This window comes from Vigna unguiculata, chromosome 7 (assembly GCF_037176805.1).
Source record: "Vigna unguiculata cultivar grain cowpea cultivar isolate G323 ecotype 2 chromosome 7, ASM3717680v1, whole genome shotgun sequence".
Lineage (NCBI taxonomy): Eukaryota > Viridiplantae > Streptophyta > Magnoliopsida > Fabales > Fabaceae > Vigna > Vigna unguiculata.
This window is the reverse complement of record NC_140798.1, coordinates 10,780,372-10,807,411: the sequence shown is the minus strand read 5'-3', so window position 1 is coordinate 10,807,411 and position 27,040 is coordinate 10,780,372. Positions and strand designations below refer to the sequence as shown.

General features: G+C 31.1%; 1 protein-coding gene and 1 non-coding gene across 2 annotated transcripts; both read left to right on the top strand.

Annotated features, from left to right (window-relative positions):
* The first annotated feature begins 1,107 nt into the window (after positions 1-1,107).
* Positions 1,108-1,179, top strand: TRNAD-GUC (transfer RNA aspartic acid (anticodon GUC)). Its single transcript has one exon. It is a non-coding gene; the product is annotated as a tRNA-Asp (tRNA).
* A 19,548-nt stretch (positions 1,180-20,727) lies between these two features.
* LOC114189925 (uncharacterized) lies at positions 20,728-22,111 on the top strand. The gene has a single exon (XM_028078652.2). The coding sequence runs from the start codon at positions 20,949-20,951 to the stop codon at positions 21,810-21,812; it is 864 nt and encodes a 287-aa protein (XP_027934453.1). The 5' UTR covers positions 20,728-20,948; the 3' UTR covers positions 21,813-22,111.
* Positions 22,112-27,040: the final 4,929 nt, after the last annotated feature.

Below are 27,040 nucleotides of genomic sequence, written 5' to 3'. Positions count from 1 at the left end.
TGAACATGAATTCATCCACACTCGAGAAGACGTCCCGATAAATTATGCTCACTTTGGGGTCACGTGATTTCCAAGAGGAAACCTAATTGTGTGCAGATATTGAACCCAAGCTCAACCAATGAATCAAGAATCGAAAATGAATTTAAATTTTGAATGCACTAAAGGAAATTTAAATTGCCTTAAAGTTAAAGGCAGAAACCAAAAAATGCAATTTAAAGTATTCAGAAATTAAAGACCGAAAGCATATAAAATGCAAGCAAAGATTAAAAACGTGAAAGTGAAATTGGAATTGAATCATTGTATTTGTTTGCAAAATCAGAAGTGTTACACATGATCAAAAAAGATGTTGAGATTAAAATGGTGAAAGTGATAGATGAAGAGACAAACATAACAATTCACTTCATAAGCAAATTTCAATTTTATGTTTTTTTTTTGTTTTCCAGTTTTCAATGTCTTAGTTTTTATTTTTGATTCTTGGAGTTCTCCCCATAACCCAAGTTCTCCTCAAGTTTTGATTGACTCATCTTCTTATTCTCCTCACTTTTGTATTTTGATTTTTATTTTGAGGACATAATTTTTGTTTCTCATTTTACAATTTATACATTCATTAGTTCTTCATTTTCAAATTTAGTTCATCCTTTAAATTTATCCGTACGTGCATTGAATTTGTTCTCTTTGAATATTTGTAACAACTTCTCCTCTTTTTCATCAACATCAAGAAGTTGAGGATTAAGGCTTCCTTAATACTGTCTAACTAGATTTAATCTCTCTTCTAACCAAGTATGATGAATACACAAAAAAGGGTTAATACACGGGACGCTTGAGAAGGTCTAGTCATTCGTCTTCTAATGCTTTTTTCTCACTTGCAATAATCATTGTTATTGGTAATTAGAAATATTAGCAAAAAGGATTACCAAAATGAAGAAGAGTGTTAGTGCATTAATTGTAGGGTTTGACATATATAAACCTCTAATTCCCTAGTGAGCTCGGTTTGCATTTGATGCTTGACTTGTTTGATAGAGGTATTGTTTGACTAGTATATTGATAATATAGTCTGTCAAAGTAATTTTACAAAAAAGGAAGTCTTAAAAAGAACAAATATAAAAGGTCGTTGTAGTATAGTGGTAAGTATTCCCGCCTGTCACGCGGGTGACCCGGGTTCGATCCCCGGCAACGGCGCCATTTGATTACTCAATTTTATAGTCGCGCTTAGAGTAACAAAACCAAAATACCCCAATTGAAGTATAGGGAAATCCAGGGTATCAAATCCAAATCAATTCAAAGTGCAGAAGTTATTAACTAAACTAAGAATAGTGTACTAAATTAAATGCATGATGTAAACTAAATACGATATCCATGAATGCAATGCTAACTCGAGAACACGTCCCCGATAAATTATGCTCACTTTAAGGTCACGTGATTTCCAAGCTCAACCATTGAATCAAGAATAGGAAATGAATTTAAATTTTGAATGCACTAAAGGAAATTTAAATTGCTTCAAACCGAAAGCATATAAAATGCAAGCAAAGATTAAAAACGTGAAAGTGAAATTGGAATTAAATCATTGTATTTGTTTGCAAAATCAGAAGTGTTACACAAGATCAAAAAAGATGTTGATATTAAAATGGTGAAAGTGGGATCACTTAGCACAATCTCAACAAGAATCGTAGCCCTTGCACCCTCTACGTTGCATCCTAGATCAACCTTGATCTTACCTCGTTCATCCATCTCCAATCAGCCACGATCTTATCACGCAAATCAACCTCACTCCATTCCTTTATATCATATCTCACACACATTAGAGTTTCTGGTTTGCGCTCATGTGCTCCTCATTATGATTTTCATGTTTCAACATCAAAAGAGATTGAGTCCATGAATGGGTCAAAGTTGTTCCCTTCCTTTATTTAATAAAATGTGCTACGTTCTAACCGCAAAGGTATTCAGCTTTGTAATTGATCTAAGTTAGAGTAACAAAACTAGAATCCCCATAATGAAGTATAAGGAAACATTGGGTATCAAATCCAAGGAAATTGTGTGTGTTAAGTCTAGCTTGCGTAATTTAATTCTTGCTAAAAAGAAAAATAAAACTTGAAAATGGGGGGAAATAAAATCAATCTCAAATGATGTTGAGGATGATGATTTAATATGCAAGAAATTAAAGCAAGTAAAATAGAAAATCTAAATTTTGTAACTACAAGGAATTAAAATGTGAATGAAATAGAGCAAGTGGCCGTAAACATTATGGCCAAAATAGTAAACAACCTTCATATTAAAATTGTAAAACAGTAAAATTATAAGTGGAAATGAAGGGATCTAGTTAAATACATTCAAAATTGGAAATGACTTTTAAGTTTGGTCATGAGTTGCATGTAATGTTTTAAATGCATATCTCAAGTAGAGCTTGAGTGCAACTTAGTAAGCATGCCGAAATTCGTGAAATCAATTCACAAAAGGCAACCTAAAACAGTAATTCAGATGCAATGCAAATGTTCCTGATCTCAACAGATGTAATGGACAAGCTACAACGATTCATGAAACCAGATGGCCCCATTAAACCCAATATGTGACAATAGAAAAATAGTGTATTTCAATATATCAAATCATATGGTAGTAGAAATTTAAAACTATGACATCATCTTGTTCAACAACATGGTGCAATAGTGAATTTCAACAAATAATGATGAATGCTTAATCTCTTACAACTAAAAGATGCAAAGCAAGTTATGTGGACAAATTTGAGTTCCCAAATGTTTCCCAAAAGCAAGTTATAGTGAATTTCAACCTTTTTTCTCACATTTTTCTAAAAAATCTATTTTTCTAAACACTCAACAAAAAGTAATTCACTAAAGACAAAAACAAGTTTATGTAAACTAAAAGAAACTTAGAGATAATGGTTGAGATAACTTGGTTTATCTAAACCTAGGATTTTATGAATTGAATTTTATCTCTAAGCCCTTGAATATACTAAATCTGATGAAATTTGTAGCTAACTCTGCCACATGTTTTCAGCTTTACAACAGAAGTGGTTGTTGTAAAACCACAAACATGAAACATGAGCAAGTACATTTCTTGTTCTCCATTGAAAATCCTTTGGGATTTGGAGTAAAAAACTTGAGAGTTCATAACTACTATAAATAGAGAGCATCAATGAGTTTCCAAGGCATTCATTGATCACATCATCCATCCACCACTTCCCTTCATGTTTTGGGTGGTCTTCCACATGGAAGATTAATCCCTTTTGTTTGATTCTCTTGTAATTTCATATTGAATTTTGAGGTTATATTTAATTAAAGTGTTATTTTCTTTTAATTTATTTACATGGAATCTATTTTCATCTATTCTTTTATAGTTTTGATTTCTACGGTTAAGTTTATCTTAGAACATATGTTGATAATTCAGTCTTAATCTTTTTATTAGAATTCTTGTAAGTATTTTTTATAATCTTTTATATTAGTGAAATACTAAATCTTCACATGTATACATTGTGGAACACGTGTAATGTAATAAAACACTTAGCTTGTATACGTGTCGGAACAAGAGAAGAAACTGAATTAATTAATTAATACTAGTTTAGTTAATTCAAATTTAGATTGTGTTCTAAGAAAGATGTGTTAAAAATGATGACCAAGATCAAAAGGGGTGAATTGGACTCTTTTCACAATCTTTGAAAATCCTTTAGTTTTTAAAATGAAACTCTTTTAAACTGAATTCACCAAAGAATTTAAGACTTCTCATACATTCAAATGTTAAAGATCAATGAATTCATTTAGGCTAGAAATATTAGATTATATATTTGTATGTGTAAACAATAGTTAGACAAAATAATTTATGGAAGCTTGATTGATTAAAATATAAAAACTTCAAAAGCAATTCAATTCACTAAACAAGAATATAATGAGAAGAGAAAAGAAAAAGAAGATTGCACACTTTAGTTTTTCAGCTGGCTCTTCTCAAATCTACATCCAATTTGCCAAGCAACACTAACATGGCTTCCACTAATCACAATGTTTTACAAAGACATGTATTTGAAGAAACATACAAGAACACGACCCTTGCATCCTACATGAATTGTTGTCAAACAAAATAACACCTTGTTACTATACCATTTTTAAGAGCTTTATATTCAGAAATAGTTAAAATACACAAGAGAAAAAAAAAGTAAAGAACAATATCATCTAAAAATAGAAATTGACCCATTGTAGTTTTCTTTCAAGTGACAAAACACTGATTTTTCTTCTATAACATGATTTTGATCTTCAAAACTCTAAGAACTACTTCAAGAACTTATTTTAATCCGTAAAATAACTCAAAAAATTGCTCAGACTATATGACTTTTTTTCCTCAGAAGTTGTATCTAAAAAGGTCAAAGCAAGGAAAGTTATATATATATATATATATATATATATATATATATATATATATATATATATATATATATATTTAAATTGTGTAATTTAATGGATTAAATCTATATTTTGAAGTCAATGGATTAAAAGTATGTTTAGATAGATTAAAATTGAGTAGTTTAAAACTTCTAGAAAAACATACAATTTAATCTATTTGAAAAACATCCAGTTTGTCAAGGCAACCCGAGCCTGACTTTGCACTATTTGAAAAGATTTACAAAGTTTACACCCTTACACTTTCAAAATATGCAAAAACACATACAAAAGACACTTGAATCACACAAGAATCAAACCAGCACATCAAGACACCTCTTGTAGACCTGAAAAACCACCAACCATAACCAAAAAGCTTGAGAAAGATCAAACTTTAGTGGTAGCACAACCCTATCAACCACAAACACCTTCTCCAAGCTTCAAACATCAAGCAAAATGCTCAAGAATGATCAAAGATTAATCTTCACCAGCTGCAATCTGTATGATCATGAAAGAGAGAGAATTCCACATTTTCCAGGATGATTTCGTGCTCAAAAATGGTCTTGCTACCTCTCTTTCGAAACATACAGCTCTTATAGTCAACGGTTACGAAATTCAACAGGTTGATTTTCAAATCAATCGGTTGATTTCACTTAACTTAGTGAAACCAGTTGATTATAAAATAAATCAACTGATTGAATAATTACCAGTTAAGACTACTGTAGCTAACATTTTAATCTGTTAAAAATTCATTCAATAGATTAAAAGACACCATTTAGCCTGTTGAAAAACATTTCAACATATTAAAAGACACAACTAAGACCCTATACATCTAATTAATGCAAAATGGTATACAAAAAGAATTTTAATCTTCAAGCTTGTTTCCCACATGATTGATCCAGATAGATGGCATACATGGCTTGATCACAACTCGAGTAACATCAAATCTCCATATCTTCATCAATGTAAGCATGGTTCCAAGGCAATGGCTTCAAGTACCTTCATCAAATTCTATCAAATCTTTAAGTAACACATCATACAGGCTACTTATGTCAACAATTATCAGTTTTATAAGGCTTGGAGATGAAAATTCAAACTAGATTTTGTATATTGTAATGTTGTTTTCATGGATAATACAATAAGACGTGAATTAGCATTAATCATATAAAAACTTGTTGTCTACAGATTCTTCTACTTGACCATTTATGTTGTGGTGTGCTTGCATCAACCAAAATTCTTAAGAATGATTATAATGAATGAATATTATGTAATGATTGAGATGATTTGATAGCAAACAACCACTATAATATTTGATAACTCACCTTTTTGTACTTAAACTTATAGGGTTAACGTATTTTCAAAAATTTGCTATCTTTCTTATTTTTGAATTATAGCATAAATTTTTACTTTTCAAATATTCTAGGAGTTGTCCTAAACATTGTACAAATACTACTTGATTTATGTTTTTCTTTTCCAAACGCTAAATTGTGCTAATTCTTATTATAGTGTAAATATGACTCACACAACCAAAATATAAATACTAGAACATGAATTTTGGAGAAAGGTACAATAGAAAAGTAGTTTGTAATAGATTTTGTAATTAGATGCAGTTTTTGTAACTTCATTACAGTTTCTGAATTGGTTTGATTCGCTGCACCTTAGTCCCATTATCAACTTTACATTTAGAAACATTATAAAAAAGTTGTAGATGAAGAGACAAACATAATATTCACTTCATCAGCAAATAATCATTGTTTTATTATGTTTTTTTATCACTTGTATTGCGAAGGTCTAGTCATTTGTCTTATTATGCTTTTTTATCACTTGAAATAATCATTGTTATTGGTAATTAGAAATATTAGCAAATAGGATTACCAAAAAGGAGAAGAGTGTTAGGGCATTAATTGTAGCGTTTGGCAGATATAAACCTCTAATTCCCGAGTGAGCTCGGTTGTCATTTGATGCTTGAGTCGTTTGATAGAGGTATTGTTTGACTAGTATATTGATAATATAGTCTGTCAAAGTAATTTTACTAAAAAGGAAGTCTTCAAAAGAACAAAAATAAATTATGCTCACTTTGGGGTCACGTGATTTCCAAGCTCAACCACTGAATCAAGAACAGGAAATGAATTTAAATTTTGAATGCACTAAAGGAAATTGAAATTGCTTCAAACTGAAAGCATATAAAATGCAAGCAAAGATTAAAAACGTGGAAGTGAAATTGGAATTAAAACATTGTATTTGTTTGCAAAATCAGAAGTGTTACACAAGATCAAAAAAGATCTTGATATTAAAATGGTGAAAGTGGGATCACTTAGCACAATCTCAACCAGAATCACAGCCCTTGCACCCTCTACGTTGCATCCTAGATCAACCTTGATCTTACCTCGTTCATCCATCTCCAATCTGTCACGATCTTATCACGCAAATCAACCTTACTCCCTTCCTTTATATCATATCTCACACACATTAGAGTTTCTGGTTTGCGCTCATGTGCTCCTCATTGTGATTCTCATGTTTCAGCATCAAAAGAGATTGAGTCCATGAATGGGTCAAAGTTGCTCCCTTCCTTTATTTAATAAAATGTGTTGCGTTCTAACCTTAAAGGTATTCAGCTTTGTAATTGATCTAAGTTAGAGTAACAAAACTAAAATCCCCGTAATGAAGTATAAGGAAACATTGGGTATCAAATCCAAGGAAATTGTGTGTGTTAATTCTAGCTTGCGTAATTTAATTCTTGCTAAAAAGAAAAATAAAACTTGAAAATGGGGGGAAATAAAATCAATCTCAAATGATGATGAGGATGATGATTAAATATGCAAGAAATTAAAGCAAGTGAAATAGAAAATCTAAATTGTGTGACTACAGGGAATTAAGATGTGAATGAAATAGAGCAAGTGGCCGTAAACATTATGGCCAAAATAGTAAACAACCTTCATATTAAAATTGTAAAACAGTAAAAGTATAAGTGGAAATGAAGGGATCCAGTTAAATACATTCAAAATTGGAAATGACTTTTAAGTGTGGTCATGAGAGCATATTGCATGAAATGTTTTAAAGGCATATCTCAGGCAGAGCTTGAGTGCAACTTAGTAAGCATGCCGAAATTCGTGAAATCAATTCACGAAAGGCAACCCAAAACAGTAATTCAGATGCAATGCAAATGTTCCTGATCTCAACAGATGTAATGGACAAGCTACAACGATTCATGAAACCAGATGGCCCCATTAAACCCAATATGTGACGATAGAAAAATAGTGTATTTCAGTAGATCAAATCATATGGTAGTAGAAATTTAAAAATATGACATCATCTAGTTCAACAACATGGTGCAATAGTGAATTTCAACAAATAGTGATGAATGCTCAATCTCTTACAACTAAAAGATGCAAAGCAAGTTAGGTGGACAAATTTGAGTTCCCAAATGTAGCTCAATCAAATAGGTTCCTATCCAAGCAATGCAAGTGTGGTATGAATCAATGGTGAATAATGTAGATGCACAAAATCTACTAAAATGGTGAATTGAACTTTAATCGAAATGAAAAAGACCCTAAATGAATTATGAATGTAGATGCAGGTGCATAAATAATCATTCATGGAGATGAAATTTTCTACCAAAAATTACTAATAAAAATGTGAATCCTAATAGATCACTTACAAGAAAGTAAATCAATGACAAGGAAAATGAATTGAGCATGAATCATAACTAAGTAACAAACTAACAAACAGAAAATTCAGAATGAAACACTACAGAACAACTATGAAATTGAAAACTGATTTAAAGACCAAACTACAGCTCTTTTGCACTCAAGAAGACATGTCGTGAATGTGTGCCCACTTTGAGGTCACTTGGTTCCCATAAAGGAAATATTGAATTGTGCAGTTTGAACCATGCTTGACTCACTAACACAACAACATGAAATTGAATTAAAACTTGGAAAGCAGTAAAGGAAACTTAAAATGCTGGAGAATTGGAATAAGCTAAACTTAGAACAATTGCAGCGACTGAACATGAATTCATCCACACTCGAGAAGACGTCCCGATAAATTATGCTAACTTTGGGGTCACGTGATTTCCAAGAGGAAACCTAATTGTGTGCAGATATTGAACCCAAGCTCAACCACTGAATCAAGAATCGGAAATGAATTTAAATTTTGTATGCACTAAAGGAAATTTAAATTGCCTTAAAGTTAAAGGCAGAAACCAAAAAATGCAATTTAAAGTATTCAGAAATTAAAGACCGAAAGCATATAAAATGCAAGCAAAGATTAAAAACGTGAAAGTGAAATTGGAATTGAATCATTGTATTTGTTTGCAAAATCAGAAGTGTTACACATGATCAAAAAAGATGTTGAGATTAAAATGGTGAAAGTGATAGATGAAGAGACAAACATAACAATTCACTTCATAAGCAAATTTCAATTTTATGTTTTTTTTTTGTTTTCCAGTTTTCAATGTCTTAGTTTTTATTTTTGATTCTTGGAGTTCTCCCCATAACCCAAGTTCTCCTCAAGTTTTGATTGACTCATCTTCTTATTCTCCTCACTTTTGTATTTTGATTTTTATTTTGAGGACATAATTTTTGTTTCTCATTTTACAATTTATACATTCATTAGTTCTTCATTTTCAAATTTAGTTCATCCTTTAAATTTATCCGTACGTGCATTGAATTTGTTCTCTTTGAATATTTGTAACAACTTCTCCTCTTTTTCATCAACATCAAGAAGTTGAGGATTAAGGCTTCCTTAATACTGTCTAACTAGATTTAATCTCTCTTCTAACCAAGTATGATGAATACACAAAAAAGGGTTAATACACGGGACGCTTGAGAAGGTCTAGTCATTCGTCTTCTAATGCTTTTTTCTCACTTGCAATAATCATTGTTATTGGTAATTAGAAATATTAGCAAAAAGGATTACCAAAATGAAGAAGAGTGTTAGTGCATTAATTGTAGGGTTTGACATATATAAACCTCTAATTCCCTAGTGAGCTCGGTTTGCATTTGATGCTTGACTTGTTTGATAGAGGTATTGTTTGACTAGTATATTGATAATATAGTCTGTCAAAGTAATTTTACAAAAAAGGAAGTCTTAAAAAGAACAAAAATAAAAGGTCGTTGTAGTATAGTGGTAAGTATTCCCGCCTGTCACGCGGGTGACCCGAGTTCGATCCCCGGCAACGGCGCCATTTGATTACTCAATTTTTTAGTCGCGCTTAGAGTAACAAAACCAAAATACCCCAATTGAAGTATAGGAACCGAAAGCATATAAAATGCAAGCAAAGATTAAAAACGTGAAAGTGAAATTGGAATTAAATCATTGTATTTGTTTGCAAAATCAGAAGTGTTACACAAGATCAAAAAAGATGTTGATATTAAAATGGTGAAAGTGGGATCACTTAGCACAATCTCAACAAGAATCGTAGCCCTTGCACCCTCTACGTTGCATCCTAGATCAACCTTGATCTTACCTCGTTCATCCATCTCCAATCAGCCACGATCTTATCACGCAAATCAACCTCACTCCCTTCCTTTATATCATATCTCACACACATTAGAGTTTCTGGGTTGCGCTCATGTGCTCCTCATTATGATTTTCATGTTTCAGCATCAAAAGAGATTGAGTCCATGAATGGGTCAAAGTTGTTCCCTTCCTTTATTTAATAAAATGTGCTACGTTCTAACCGCAAAGGTATTCAACTTTGTAATTGATCTAAGTTAGAGTAACAAAACTAGAATCCCCATAATGAAGTATAAGGAAACATTGGGTATCAAATCCAAGGAAATTGTGTGTGTTAAGTCTAGCTTGCGTAATTTAATTCTTGCTAAAAAGAAAAATAAAACTTGAAAATGGGGGGAAATAAAATCAATCTCAAATGATGTTGAGGATGATGATTTAATATGCAAGAAATTAAAGCAAGTAAAATAGAAAATCTAAATTTTGTAACTACAGGGAATTAAAATGTGAATGAAATAGAGCAAGTGGCCGTAAACATTATGGCCAAAATAGTAAACAACCTTCATATTAAAATTGTAAAACAGTAAAATTATAAGTGGAAATGAAGGGATCTAGTTAAATACATTCAAAATTGGAAATGACTTTTAAGTTTGGTCATGAGTTGCATGTAATGTTTTAAATGCATATCTCAAGTAGAGCTTGAGTGCAACTTAGTAAGCATGCCGAAATTCGTGAAATCAATTCACAAAAGGCAACCTAAAACAGTAATTCAGATGCAATGCAAATGTTCCTGATCTCAACAGATGTAATGGACAAGCTACAACGATTCATGAAACCAGATGGCCCCATTAAACCCAATATGTGACAATAGAAAAATAGTGTATTTCAATATATCAAATCATATGGTAGTAGAAATTTAAAACTATGACATCATCTTGTTCAACAACATGGTGCAATAGTGAATTTCAACAAATAATGATGAATGCTCAATCTCTTACAACTAAAAGATGCAAAGCAAGTTACGTGGACAAATTTGAGTTCCCAAATGTTTCCCAAAAGCAAGTTATAGTGAATTTCAACCTTTTTTCTCACATTTTTCTAAAAAATCTATTTTTCTAAACGCTCAACAAAAAGTAATTCACTAAAGACAAAAACAAGTTTATGTAAACTAAAAGAAACTTAGAGATAATGGTTGAGATAACTTGGTTTATCTAAACCTAGGATTTTATGAATTGAATTTTATCTCTAAGCCCTTGAATATACTAAATCTGTATGAAATTTGTAGCTAACTCTGCCACATGTTTTCAGCTTTACAACAGAAGTGGTTGTTGTAAAACCACAAACATGAAACATGAGCAAGTACATTTCTTGTTCTCCATTGAAAATCCTTTGGGATTTGGAGTAAAAAACTTGAGAGTTCATAACTACTATAAATAGAGAGCATCAATGAGTTTCCAAGGCATTCATTGATCACATCATCCATCCACCACTTCCCTTCATGTTTTGGGTGGTCTTCCACATGGAAGATTAATCCCTTTTGTTTGATTCTCTTGTAATTTCATATTGAATTTTGAGGTTATATTTAATTAAAGTGTTATTTTCTTTTAATTTATTTACATGGAATCTATTTTCATCTATTCTTTTATAGTTTTGATTTCTACGATTAAGATTATCTTAGAACATATGTTGATAATTCAGTCTTAATCTTTTTATTAGAATTCTTGTAAGTTTTTTTTATAATCTTTTATATTAGTGAAATACTAAATCTTCACATGTATACATTGTGGAACACGTGTAATGTAATAAAACACTTAGCTTGTATACGTGTCGGAACAAGAGAAGAAACTGAATTAATTAATTAATACTAGTTTAGTTAATTCAAATTTAGATTGTGTTCTAAGAAAGATGTGTTAAAAATGATGACCAAGATCAAAAGGGGTGAATTGGACTCTTTTCACAATCTTTGAAAATCCTTTAGTTTTTAAAATGAAACTCTTTTAAACTGAATTCACCAAAGAATTTAAGACTTCTCATACATTCAAATGTTAAAGATCAATGAATTCATTTAGGCTAGAAATATTAGATTATATATTTGTATGTGTAAACAATAGTTAGACAAAATAATTTATGGAAGCTTGATTGATTAAAATATAAAAACTTCAAAAGCAATTCAATTCACTAAACAAGAATATAATGAGAAGAGAAAAGAAAAAGAAGATTGCACACTTTAGTTTTTCAGCTGGCTCTTCTCAAATCTACATCCAATTTGCCAAGCAACACTAACATGGCTTCCACTAATCACAATGTTTTACAAAGACATGTATTTGAAGAAACATACAAGAACACGACCCTTGCATCCTACAAGAATTGTTGTCAAACAAAATAACACCTTGTTACTATACCATTTTTAAGAGCTTTATATTCAGAAATAGTTAAAATACACAAGAGAAAAAAAAAAGTAAAGAACAATATCATCTAAAAATAGAAATTGACCCACTGTAGTTTTCTTTCAAGTGACAAAACACTGATTTTTCTTCTATAACATGATTTTGATCTTCAAAACTCTAAAAACTACTTCAAGAACTTATTTTTGTCCATAAAATAACTCAAAAAATTGCTCAGACTATATGACTTTTTTTCCTCAGAAGTTGTATCTAAAAAGGTCAAAGCAAGGAAAGTTATATATATATATATATATATATATATATATATATATATATATATATATATATATATATATAAATTGTGTAATTTAATGGATTAAATCTATATTTTGAAGTCAATGGATTAAAAATATGTTTAGATAGATTAAAATTGAGTAGTTTAAAACTTCTAGAAAAACATACAATTTAATCTATTAAAAACAAGTTTTAACATATTAAAATGAAAATTTAATCGATTAAAATGTCATGCCATATAGATAAGAACATTTTAATATATCAAAGTAGTTTTTTAATCAATTGAAACTTTTTTAATACAATTTCAACTAGTTTTTTTAAGATGTTTATTTGATTAAAACACTAAAATAGAACTTGCGGAAGATAAACTCTAATAAAAACAATTATATCTAATCACAAAGATATTCTAAATCTTCAATCTTCATCTCGAATAAGGTTGGATTCATAAAATCTTCATCAAGTACAACAACAACCAAATTTGGAAAAGATGTTGTATGTGAATTAAGCAATTCAAATGCATTAGTAGACATTGTAGTTAAGATTGTGTTGTCTAACTCAATTAGCTCCACTACTGCATCATTGTAGTTAAGACAATTATCACTTCTTTTGCAACATTAGACGATATAAACTCAACCATTTCAACATATGCCTTACATAGAGAGGAATCAAAGTATGAATCACAAGTGTGAGTATTAATGTAATCTATAAGATCACATCTAAATCTTCTAAAAACTTAGGAAAATTATCGTCTACTCAATTTTCAGATTCTTTTTCTTTTTCTTCTCCCTTTTCTTTTACGTAACATTCTATTAATACAAGTTCTTTAACTCTTTCATACCAAATGACATGATACTTACACTACTTAGATGAAGATCAACATGTTGTACAAGTTCATGAATAACTAATTGACTCACTTATTTAACTCTATAATTTGTTGAAATTTTATTTCACTCACTATCACTTGCCTAACAAACTACTATAAATATGGTTGTTCAAAATAAGGAGTAATATCTATGTTAGCCTCCACAGCATGCCTTAATTTCATGTTATTTACACTTGTTTACCTCTCAAGTTCTTCTAAATATGGTTTTTCAAAACTAGGAGTAATAATTATCTTTTGTAGCATAATTTGTTTTTTTTTTTTTTACATTGAATATTGTCAAAAGGATGATTGAACTTACTTAGATTCCTCAAAATAGGGCTGATGAAAACATGACTCACATTACATTTGAAAATTATGTTATTGATCATGTTGAAATGAAGAATAACTTCCATATGAACATGATTCCAAAGATTTATTTTATAGATATTCTAATTAATTAATTATTGAAGCCAAATCAATACTCGAAAAATTTAAAACAAAATATTAAAGTGGAGAAAACAAGAATCAGACGTTGTAACAAACACTTTATTAATCTCTCTATAAGATGTTATGTGAGACGCTATATGAAGTAATGTGTGGAATGAGATATGCATGTTAGCTTATTATATTAAATGAGTATGAAATAATGTTAGGCATAATATAATCTATATGACTCAATACTAGAATAGGAAGAAACAAGAAATGTTTTTATGGCATCAGAATTTTAAAAAAAATGAAACTAACAAAAACAAATTAGAAAAGAGAAAAAAAAAGTAGACAAACTAAAGAAAACTAGATAATAAAATTTAATTTAATTTTTTGGTAAAGATGTCAAATTTGATTAATGATGTTTCTATATCAAGTTACAATGGGTGGAAATTTGATGTGATTAAGTCCATGGAATTAAGTTTTATAGGAAACTGGTATGATTTGTGATTTAATTGGGGGTTATGGTTCATGTTTGGATTGGGGATAAATAAATGTGATACTTGTTTATAATTTTTGATATGTTTCAAGAAATTAATTATAAATTGAGCAAGCATGAACTTTTTATGATGTTGGAACATTAAAATTATGTCAAAACCCATGCTGGTATCATTGATTTGGGTGTTTAGGATTCGTATAGGTGAAAAAAAATCTGGGCAGAACCCAAAATGATATGCACCGCCTGGCGGTACGTGAACTGCTGTCAGGCAACACATCAGTGTAGTTGGCACTCTATTCTATTTTGTGTTTGGGCGACACTGGAGGTTTATCTGGAAAGGCTGTAAATAAAACTGGTGTATAGGAAGTCGAAGGCTGGTAAGGGCATACATGAATGTAATTAAATTAAATTATATATATATATATATATGTGTGTGTGTGTGTGTGTGTGTGTGTGTGTGTGTGTGTGACGATTGGAACTAAAAAGAGGATATAAGTAATGTTTATCTTGATTGTAAGGGTGTACAATACTTGTTTTGGGTGTTTTTCCTTGAAGAGTAGATGGTGTAAGTTTTAGCAACTTGAATAACATGCTTTCCTTGGAAAATGAGTTTGAAAAATGAATTTAGAATGTTTATGATTGTGTTGGTCTAGAATTTAAATATATGAATAAATGAGAATGTGGCTGCTATCTTGTAATGTACGACAACATGTTGATTTTTAGTTCCATTTAAGTTGTTGCATGAGGGTACATGGATGTGCATATGTGAATTGATGTTAGTGAATTATATATTAGGTTGGGTTGTAATCTTGAGCTAAGTGCTAAATATAGACATGTAAAATAATAAAATGGACATATGTATGAACTATTGAGATATATGAAATTGTTTTGGGGTGTTAAACCAGTAGTTGGCACGTTACTAGTACAGCGCCTGGCAGCACGAAGAAGATCGCAAGGCGATCAGAGTATTAGGGAAGTCTCTGGATTGTGTGGCATCTGGCGGTAAGGTATGACCGTCAGGCAATAGCCTTAAATCAGTAGGGCTATAATCTGAATGGTGCCTAGCAGCAAGAGGATTTCGCCAGGCAGTATGCGTTGTGATTTTGCCTGGCAGGGCTTAGGCAGTGCCACGCGAAAACGAAAAGGGTAGTGTGATATGTTGGATTGCTTTTAGTGTGTTTGTAATGTTGGGCTTGGACCGGGATGTTACAATGAGCGGGTAGATTCATGGTTGGTTGTGAACACGTGATAATATGAGCGGGGAGGTTCATATTGTCATGCTTTCATGTGAGGATACGAGCGGGGGGGTTCGTATGTTCCGTTCTCACACTTAAGGGTTGTTGCGAGCGGGGAGGTTCATAGCTGTTGGATCACGTGTGTTAGACTACGGGCGGGGAGGTCCGTAGAGTTGGACTACGAGCGAGAAGGTTTGTAGAGGTAGGACCACGAGCGGGCAGATTTGTGGAAACATGTATATCCTGGGTCCATGGTCAAGTAATTGCATGGGTGATTTGGATGTGCGTGATCTACGAAGCTTTGGGTGAAACCTTAAGGATGAACTTTGTTGTAGCATTCCTTGAGTTGTGGCTCGGGATATTGGGTAAACACGTGGCTTTCCTTGAGTTGTGGCTCGGAATGATATCCCTTGAGTTGTGGCTCAGGATGGCGGATGAACACGAGCATTCCTTTCAGATTGGCGAGTTTTGCCGGTGTGAGTGTCCGAGTTGTGGCTCGTACGGATGAGTCCAAGAAGATTTCCCTCTTCGACGTTAGCCAATGAGTTTGGTATTCTTGGGACAATTATCAACTATGGTTCATATTGGGAACTCCACCCGGCATTACGGAGTGTGGTCCGTAACAGGTTTCTTGCACGTGTTCAACAAGTTGTGGCTTGTAGGTCGAGGCAACAAAGGGTATCTTGAGGTTATCATCTAAAGACGTAGAACATGGATAACATGATGGTGGCCGTGTGGTATGGAATCAATGGATAGAGTTCCTTTGATGAGTATATGCATATATTTTTGAATTGTATATATTTTGATATTGTTAGCTCACCCTATTTGCTTGTGTTTGACGATGATCGTGTAATGCGTTACATGGGAGTAGATGATGTTGCAGGTGGTGTTGGTGAGGCATAACATCAGAGAGAGGGCTAGCTGGAAAAGCTTTTACCGAGTTTTTATTATTTATGGATTTAAGATATTTTGTAAACATTTATGTTTATCATACTTAGAACTTGTTGTGATATTTAATTTTGTGGATTTTAGTTTAATAGAGTTTTAATATAGGTTTTCATTTTCCCTCGTTTTGGAAAAAGGCAGTTTAAATTAATGCGTATAAATTATCGATTTTATTTTTTTTATTTTAAATTAGTAATATCCGATCGGGATGTTACATTTACGTTTTAAAAATTGTATTTTTTTACAAATTAAATTAAACAAGTAGGAGATTGATAGAATTAAACAAATTAACAAGAGCTCCAATTAAGGACCAAGATTGTATTATCAATAAGTGTTAAAAAAAACCTGAGAATGGAAATTAGGGTTCAAAAAGAACAGACGATTCAAGCAGAACCTGATTAATTCATTAAGTATCTCTCACATCTCAAGGTGTTTACGTTCGAGATCTATATTTCATTACCTCTTGAATTAATTGTTAGAATTAAGCAAACCAACTAGGATTCCAATAAAATATTAGAACTAAATTTTCAATAAGGGTTCAAAAACAATTCCAATAGCATATATCAGAATTCAAAAAGAATAAACTACATAAATACACTTTGTTGAATTATTAGACGATTGAACTTGTATAGCATAGAACCTCAGAATTCACTATGAACTCACTAGAGAATCAATCCATAATTACAGAAGAGGAAATCAAAAAATTTAATGTGTGTTTAAGCATTGAGTAGAGAGGTGTGAGTTGTGAGTGGTTATTGATGGATCAATCTTTTCGATCCTTAGCGTGAAGAATGATCTTTGTAGCTCTAAATCACCAAATACTTGATTCTACAAAATCTGAAATATTAAGCACATATCTTCATTTTTTTGACATAAGAATAAGGAAAGTTCTGATAATATTTTCAATACGTATTTTCTTATATTATGCCTAAGGAAATAAATCAAAGTAATATGATTTGAGAATAATCATTTCTTTCCATGATTAGGTTACACATACTACAAAAAAAAAAACTGAAATTACCGACGGAATTTTATCGACGGATATATTTTTGTCGGTAAATTTGAATTACTGACGAATTTTATCGACGGATTCTCAAATTTTAATTACCAACAGAAAAATCCGTCTATAAAATCCGTCGGTAATTCAATTTTTTTTTACCGACAAATTTTTTCGTCGGTAAAAGAAGCGGAAATTTCCCATCCAAATTTGAATTATTGACGGATTTTTTCGTCAATAAATTCGTCGATACTTACATAACTCAAAATCTGTCGGTAAAATCTGTCGGTAATTTAATTTTTTTTATCGACGAATTATCCGTCGATAAAAGAAGCGGGAATTTTTCCGCCCAAATTTCACCTTATAAGAAGCCGAGAAGAAGAAGAAAAATAGAAAAAGAAGGAGAAGAAAAAGAAAAAGAAGAGAAGAAGGAGAAGAAGAAGAAAAAGAAGGAGAAAGATAAGAAGGAGAAGAAGAAGAAGGAGAAAGAGGAGAAGAAGAAGAAGAAGAAGAAGAAGAAGAAGAAGAGGAAGAAGAAGAGGAAGAAGAAGAAGAAGAAGAGGAAGAAGGAGAAGAAGAAGAAGAGGAAGAAGGAGAAGATCAAGGAGAAGAAGAAGAAGAAGTTGACGGCGGCGGCGGTGGCAGCGGTGGTGGCGGCGGCGATGGTGGCAGTGGCAACGTAGCGACGACAACCACGAAAAAAAAACGAAAAAAAAAATTGAAAGAGAAAGGAGGAAGAAGATGAACAGTGCAACAAATTTACCGACTGATTTTTTGGTAATTACTGACGGATTTTTCAATCGATAATTATTGGGAGATTTACCGACAGATTTTTTCGTCGATAATTACCGACAGATTTACCGACAAATTTTCTGTCGGTAAAATTTTACCGACAAGCATTTTACTGACAAATTTTTTACCGTCGATAATCCATCGGTAATGTTAATTTAGCGACGGATTTTGACCATTACCGACGAATTTTGGCCGTCGGTAATATCGATTTTTCTTATAATGATACTTCTTGAATAAAATTGCTCAATTCAAATCAACAAATCCAAGGCATTGTTAGCATATTTAAAAGTTATCTATTGGGACTTATATAGCTAGACACTATGTGACTTAAACTTATCCTTTGGTTGCACAAAATATATAGTTGCAAGTCTGAATTTAATTATAAAAATCATTTAGCACATATATGATTCATCAAACTATATAGTGAAATTCAACAAATTAGGCTTTCTTATGAAACATTTGCTTAGGCTGGCCAAACGTCTCTCATGGCTTAAAAATTGATTTTTATCATTGATTTAAATACTGATATGGTAAATACAAGTTAAAATAGTAGCTTTAATCTTAAATATACTCTGATAAAGCTAAAATTAAATTATTCTAAATGTGAGTAAAAATGTAATCATAAATCCAACTTCTCCCATCCTTCCAATTCTTGTTGGATCTAGTGATTACCACTAAGAAAAAAGTTATATATCTAAGGTGCAATTTCTTTTACTTAAGAGTGTAATTGTTTATGCGCCACAATTTGAAATCTTGACCTACCTAGCTTCCGTTGTAGGACAATTAATGTCATTTATAACAATGCTTAGTTAATCTCTTTCTAACTTTCAAGCTCCAGTTGAATATCTTTCATTTGGATACCCAATTTGGCTTCTTTTAGGATTTAATGTTGAACTAGAAGACATCTTTAAAAAATAAAGAAAACACAAAGAAAGAAAATACAACTATATAATTGTTAGAGTAAAAATCCTCACCACAAAGTCACATGATTCTTGAAATATGGAAAGTAAAGAATGTTCAAGAGGCAAAATATTCTTCTCTTTGTTTGAATAATGTATTTTTCTTAAAGCACCTTCATTTCTTACATTAGTTGTTTCATAAAGAGATCAAGGAATCCATGTACTTTGATTTCCTCTTTTGGTAGTTCAATCTTCACTCTATCCTTTTATAAATCTTCATATCTAAAGAAATCAAGGACCTAAGGATTTATCCATAACAAGCTTCACAACTAAAGAAAGATGATAGAATTCAAAGAAGAACGACATCTAATGAGTTTGGTTGATTTTGTCATTTTTTTTTCTTGCATGAGATAAATATCTTTGGTGATTAAAGGTATTTGACTTTGATTTTGGTCTATATAGCTTTGGTTTGTTTCTTGGATTTTGGATATTTTGAGTAAGGTGTTGAATTATTCATGTTGGGAGGGGGAATTGGTTTTGCTAAGTTAGTTTTGAAAGAAAAATGAGGAATAATGAACAAAAGTTTGAGAAGGGAAAGAAATAATTGAACCAAGATTGAATAGGGGAGTTTTACTAGAACCGAATGGAACTTTGTAGCCTAGTAGAAAAGGTGGACTTGATCTCCCCAAAATCCTTCTATGTTAAGCAGTAGCACAAAGAAGACAAGGGAGAGAGTCATACCTTCAACTCTAATAAGAACTATATATTAAATTAAAGAGAAAAATACTCTTCACCAAACTCATCGTCATGTATTGAACCAAATCAAGTTATGCACAAAGCTCAATTCTGTTTTCTTCTAGAGTTAGACAATGAGCATACACTTTATAAATAATGTTTATATCATAAAAGACTTAAGACATTTTAATCTTTTAAGTTTTTCTTTAGGAGAATATTCAATTTCCAGGATCACGACATTTGCTTATTTCATTTATCAACAACACTTTTAAGACATTTAATTAGTTTATCCTACTTTTACTCTCTTTTTTTATCTTACTAATTCATCAAAAAAGAAAGTATTAAACATTATATGAAAATAAATAAAAATTTATAAAGGAGATAGACATAATAAAGAGCCTTTTTTCAATAACAGACCAGTTAATGTTACTAAAAGAATCAATGTTCCCTACCCTATTCATTCGTAGTTGATGAAGGCATTAATCATCATTTGTTTGTTAAATTTTATTAACGTTGTACTAAAAAAACCTTCGCCACAAAGATACCAATTAAAACGACAGATAATTATAAGCTTTAAGGCTTCGATGATTATGTTGTACACCCCAAAACTTATCGTGGCCAAGGTTAGTTACCCTCGTTAATGTTTATCACAAAATGAAATTCTCAATATTTGGTGAGACATTGCATTCATATACAAATAGACTATTATTAAAAAATAGGGAAATTAGAACTACGTAACAAATATGGTGGTCAAAGTAGTTTGTAATACATTTCTATATACACACAAATTGCAAACCAAACATGTTAAATATTATACTACTATCCCTCTTGCTTTGAATTGCTTTCTTATTCTTTTGAAAATGCCTTTTCTTCTCTCTCTCTAGAAGAAAAGCTATATGATAGACTCAAATACTCACCAATCTCTTCATATAAATAATTGAACCACCGTCACAAAGAGCAAGACGACTCAGCAACCAACATTGAAAGTAAGACAAATAACTCCAAATAAACTTTTTCTTTTTCTTTCTCTCTCAAATTACTACAATGCCACAGGTGGATTTGGACACGTTGGTTTCCGCCTGCAGCGGCGGTTGCTCTGACCAGAAAATCGCCTGTGCCGACAACGACCATCCGGACTTCCCGCCGGAGTCCTTCTGGCTCTCCGGTGACGCCGAGTACGACTGGTGGGACCGCAACGCCGTTTACCAGAGGAACGAATCCACTAAAGGAAACTCAATTTCCTCCACGAACCTCAACCCTAGCTCCAACAACAACTCGCAGCGATTCTCCAAGAATCTGAAATCCAAAGCCACAATTATCGGTTTGCCGAAGCCGCAGAAAACCTCCTTCGCCGACGCAAAGTGCCGTCGCAATCACCGACCTGCAAACGCCAGGCTCTTCCCGAAGCGGAGCGCGTCTGTCGGCGGAAAATCGGAAAACTCCCTCGTCGAACCCTCGTCGCCGAAGGTGTCCTGCATAGGGAGAGTGCGATCCAAGCGCGACCGGAATCGGACACTTAGAACGCGCCAGAGATCAGTCTCCTCCACCGCCACCGCCACTACCTCCGTTGCCGCCGTTACCATCACGCGGCAAAAATCGAAGCGGAGCCAGAGGAAGAAAGCTGGATTCTTCGCAAGCGTTCGTGCTATATTCCAAACTGGTCGCAGGGGAAAACCAGTTCAGAAACCGGACCTTCAGCCAGGGGATTCGTCTTCGAAGAAGAAAAGGAGCTATGGCAAGAAAACGAAGGGAAGCACTGGTGGCAGCACGGGGAGCCGCAACGACGAGTTGTTTGAAGAATCGTTCTCGAGTGCGCCTCGCGGTTTGGGTTCCGTGAACCGGTTCGTGTCGGGGAGAAGGTCGGAGTCGTGGTTAGTTGGTGAGTCCGAAATCCACGTGTCTCATTAGGATTCGTTTTATATCTGCCGTACAATTGTGGTGACGGCTGCGGTGGGCCCTGACATTTTGAATATTGGTTAAAGGGATGACGTGGCAAATTGAATAACGGTATGAACGCTATATTATACTATAATGTATGTAGTGTAGGTTGACGGTAAAAGTAAGCGTGGTTGAATTTGCCGCTGGTGTCTTTTTTGTTCCTTTCTGTTCCGGCGATGACAATGACAGCGTCGTGTAAATATGATTAGTGTAACTTACCTTTCCACAAACGCGCAGCCTTTGTTACTACTTTGCAGTAGTTTTCTTTCCCTGAGTATCCATACTTTTACACTTCTCCTATCTCATTCATTTTTACGTTAATATTATTAATAATTCATTTATATAAGTATTTTTAATATTGAAGATAAATTATTATAAAGTTGTTTGTAAAAATATTAGTCAAAAGATTATTTTATCTTCTAGAATGGTTACAATAAACGAGACAGGTCATCTTTTTTTTATATATAAATATTTTTAAACAAATATTATACCAAAGTACGACCATTCATTATTCATTTTAAGTTTTGAATTCTGACTTCGAGAAGTTGATTTGTAGTCAGGAAATTAATTAAAATAGATTTTTAGATTATTAGAAGAGTATAGGAAGATTGGACTTTTATGGACCTTTCATCATAAAAGTTAGTCTCATTAATAATTGTTGTTATCAAATAAATTTCATTATTCCTTTAATGTATTGTTGCAAATAGAGTAAACAATAGAATATAAATAGGGTTAAGGTAATTCCACTGGTATGTTCATGATTCTGATTTATAATATCACCCAAAATAATACTTATTTAAAGAAAATGTTAGAAATATAAACAATAATAAGATGGTTTTAAACAGTAAATTGTAATAAATAAATAAATAAAGGGCAGGTTAATCATCTAGTTTTTCTAAAATTAAATTCTTTATAGTCTTTTATTTTTATTAAGTAAATAAGTGTTTAATTTTGAATTACCTAATATTCGACATTAATTAATTTAATTTAGTTTCCACTCATTCTGAATGCAAGTGAAAACCTACTATACTACATTCATCCCAATGTATATGAATGAAGTACTAATTATACTTCAGAAGTTCAAACGAATGTTCATGAGTATTGCTTATTCATTTAAATAAAAGGTTAACAGAAAAATTGATAAGAATTTAACCTAAAGAAATAAGATTAAACCATCCTACCAACAATAATTAGAACTCGAAAAGAAGAAAGGAAATCATACTATGTTTAATAAAATAAAAGAATAATATGTTTATTGTGTATATCCTCTAAATCATTTATGAAATTACAAGAGTATCAATAAAAAAGGATTAGTTAGCCGTAACGATTTTCTAAGCTATATTATAACTGTTATTTTGTGAACAATTTTCATAGTTTTTAGACCATCCATTACAACCACACGTTCAAAACAAGTCCAAAATATTTTTTGAGGATTTGAAATATAAAATGGTTGAGCACATTAGTCTCCAATTCCAATAGAATATGTAATTTCAACAAGATTTTAATGTAGACATTTAGGATTTGAAAAATAAATTGATCAATTGACTGCTATATTGGATCATAAAGAAGTCTTTAGAGTTTAATGTTGATATTGTTGTTTGTTGACTTGAATATTGTTTTTGTTGATTTTACTACTACTGTTGATTATGATTCAAATGTTGTTGGTTCTGATTTTGATATTCCTTTTCATAAAAAAAAAATTTGGTTCTAATTTGATGATGCACATATTGTTGTTCTTATTGATTCTAATTTTGTTGTTGATAGTCTTGATGTAAACGATTTTAGTAATGATTTTGACAATAAATGTTGTTGATTTTCGTATTGTTGATATTGTTTCAATGTTGTTCATAATCATTATGTAACTCCTATATTTAGTGCTTGTGATTTTAATGTTGTATATGATGTTGATCACACTGATTTTATAGTTGATGTTGTTGATTTTATAATTGTTATTGTTGATGATTCTACAGTTTCCATTTTCACATTCAGAAGTTTTTCTTGGATCAGAACCTGTTGATCTTGCCATAGATTAAGATGAAAAACCAAATCAGTGCATGTGTGGATAAAATTGGATAGAGTAGTTTTTTAGCATAAGAATAACATGCTTCAATTTTTGCTCCCAATTTTTCTTCTAATAATAGGAGTAAAAATTTTATATTTTCTTTATTTAATATAGTTAAAAGTAGCAAATGTAGTATAGTGAATAGTATAGAAAGTAAATTGTAATATATCAAATTAAAGAAAATAAATTTTGATATATGACCAATTTGAATTACATGTTATATTTCTTTTAGTTTAGGTTTTCTTTTCTTTTTACTAGTTTAGTTTAGCTTAGTTTTAGTGAAATTTTTTTGTACCTTTTAGGACATTGAACCTTTCTTTTTAAATCCTGCACCATGGTTCTTATTTTTCAGATTCTACAAATCAGTTATAGTGCAGACCTTTGTAGTTGTTATACCTCTTTGTGCTTATATATTTGTGCATAATTTTGTATATATATGTTTTGTTTTCGGCCATGAGTTTTGTGAGATACTTCACTTTTGTTCACACTTTTGTTCATACCTTGTAGTAGGTAGGGATGGCAACAAGGCGGGGCGGGGACGGGTTTCACTATCCCATACTCATCCCCGTAAAAAATGTTCATCCCCATCCCCATACCCAAACCCAACTGGTATCAAACTTTTATCTCATCCCCATCCCCACCGGGTAACGGGTATAATCTTGTACCCATACCCGTACCCGTTTTCTTACTACTTTAATATTAATTTTAATTAATTTTTATAAAATAATAAAAAATTACGCTAAAGGAAACATAATATTATCAAATATTCAATATTAGGAGTATGGTTATTTTTTCGATATCAAATACTTTGAAATAAATTATAATTGTTTACATTTTATATTAAAATACTAAATAAAATTTAATGAGAACCAAAACATTTATTAAATTTGCAAACATGAATGAAACCTAGTTGATAAATTTTAAAAATATTTTTTAAAAAATATAAAAGGAAATTTTTTTTAAAAAAAATATAAAAGGAAAAAAATATTTAAATTAAAATATATTTTAAATGTTTGTTTACTTCAGTTTTTTAAATTATAATGAATCTATTTGTTATACACTAATAAAAGTTATAATACATCACTTGATTAAAATAACGCAAAGAACAAATAATAAATATAATAATAAAATTTTAACATAAATCTTGTATCTTTTAAACCATAATATATGTTGAATGGTGGTAAAAAAATATTCATGACAATTACATTAAATTTTTATATTGTAGTAAATAAAAATTATTTATACAATTATAGTGAAAAAATTAAAGTATGCTTGTAATGAGTTAGAAAATAAAAAATAATTAGATAAAATTTATCGAAATAGTATTCTATATGATGAAAATAAACAAAAAATAAAAATATAAAAAAATTAACAAATGTGTGTCTTATAGATAATTTGGAGACTATTGGAAGGAATCACACAAATGAAAACAAATATATAATTAAAGGTATGATAAGATGAAAAATATCTTAGAGATCTAAGAAAACTTTTCAAATATCAACATATATACTCAATGTTTGATAAAAAAATGACGCAAAGAACAAATAATAAACATAATAAAATTTTATCATAGATCTGGTATCTTTTAAACTCCAATATATGTTGGATGGTGATAAAAAAATATTCATGACAATTACATTAAATTTTTATATTGTAGTAAATAAAAATTATTTATACAATTATATTGAAAATATTAAAGTATGATTGTAATGAGTTAGAAAATAAAAAATAATTAGATAAAATTTATCGAAATAGTATTCTATATGATGAAAATAAACAAAAATAAAAATATTAAAAAATTAACAAATGTGTATCTTATAAATAATTTGGAGATTATTTGAAGGAATTGCACAAAGAAAAACAAATGTATAATTAAGGGTATGATAAGACGAAAAACATCTTAGAGATCTAAGAAAACTTTTCAAATATCAACATATATACTCAATGGTTGAGAAATAACAAAAAATGTTTTAGCGAAATAAAAGAGTTCTTCAACTGAAATAAAAATTAATAATAATAAGTAAAGAATTTTTTTTATATTACCTAGTAAATGAAATGTTTATGCTATTAAACACTTAAATTTAGAGTATTAAATATTCTCATGTGAAAGGAAAATATACAATAAAAAAATATTAAAAAATAATAGAAATATTCAAATGTTAGACCTAATTTTTTTTTAATTGACATACATCATTTTCACATAATTACATAAAGGTTGTGATAAAATAAAAAATATATTGGAGATGCGAAATAAGTTTCATGACAAACCAAATATTTAGAAAAAATAAAAAATAAAAATCATCCTCATTTAAATTATTAAAATATTTACAATTAATTAAGTAACCATATATATATATATATATATATATATATATATATATATATATATATGGTTACTTAATTAATTGTAAATATTTTAATAATTTAAATGAGGATGAGGATATGGCGGGGACGGGTATTATGGCGGGGATATATTCATCCTCATACTCATCCCCATACCCAATTGAAAAAATCGGGGATTCCCCATACCCATACCCATACCCAGTCAATGCGGGGATTCCCCGTCAAAACGGGAACGGGTTCGGACAATACCCACGGGGACGGGTTTGTTTGCCATCTCTAGTAGTAGGTAATACTTCATATCAATGTGCAAATTTTTTTCTTGAAAAGTATACTATATACATGTGTTGTTCTACTAGTGGCACTAGTGGCTTTCCTGCACTAACTGATATAAGAAGCCTATTTTACTTTTACAAATCATGCACTATGGTTCTTATTTTTGAGATTCTGCACATCAGTTACAATGCAGAACTTTGTAGTTGTTGTACCTCTTTGTGCTTATATATTTGTGCAAAATTTGTTGTATGTGTTGTGTTTTTTGGCCATGAGTTTTGTGAGATACTTCACTTTTGTTCACACCTTGTAGTAGGTCACTTTATTGGGCCCCAACAAAGAGGAGAATACTTAATATCAATGTGCAAACTTTTTCTTGAAAACTATACTATATGGACAAGGCCCAAAAGTTGATGGACACATTTTTTTTATGGAGTTCTTGTCCTAGATTTGGAATTTCATATTTTTGTTTCAATTTTATTTTCTATTTTTGTTTCATTTTTGTAGCTTTTGTTTGTTTTGG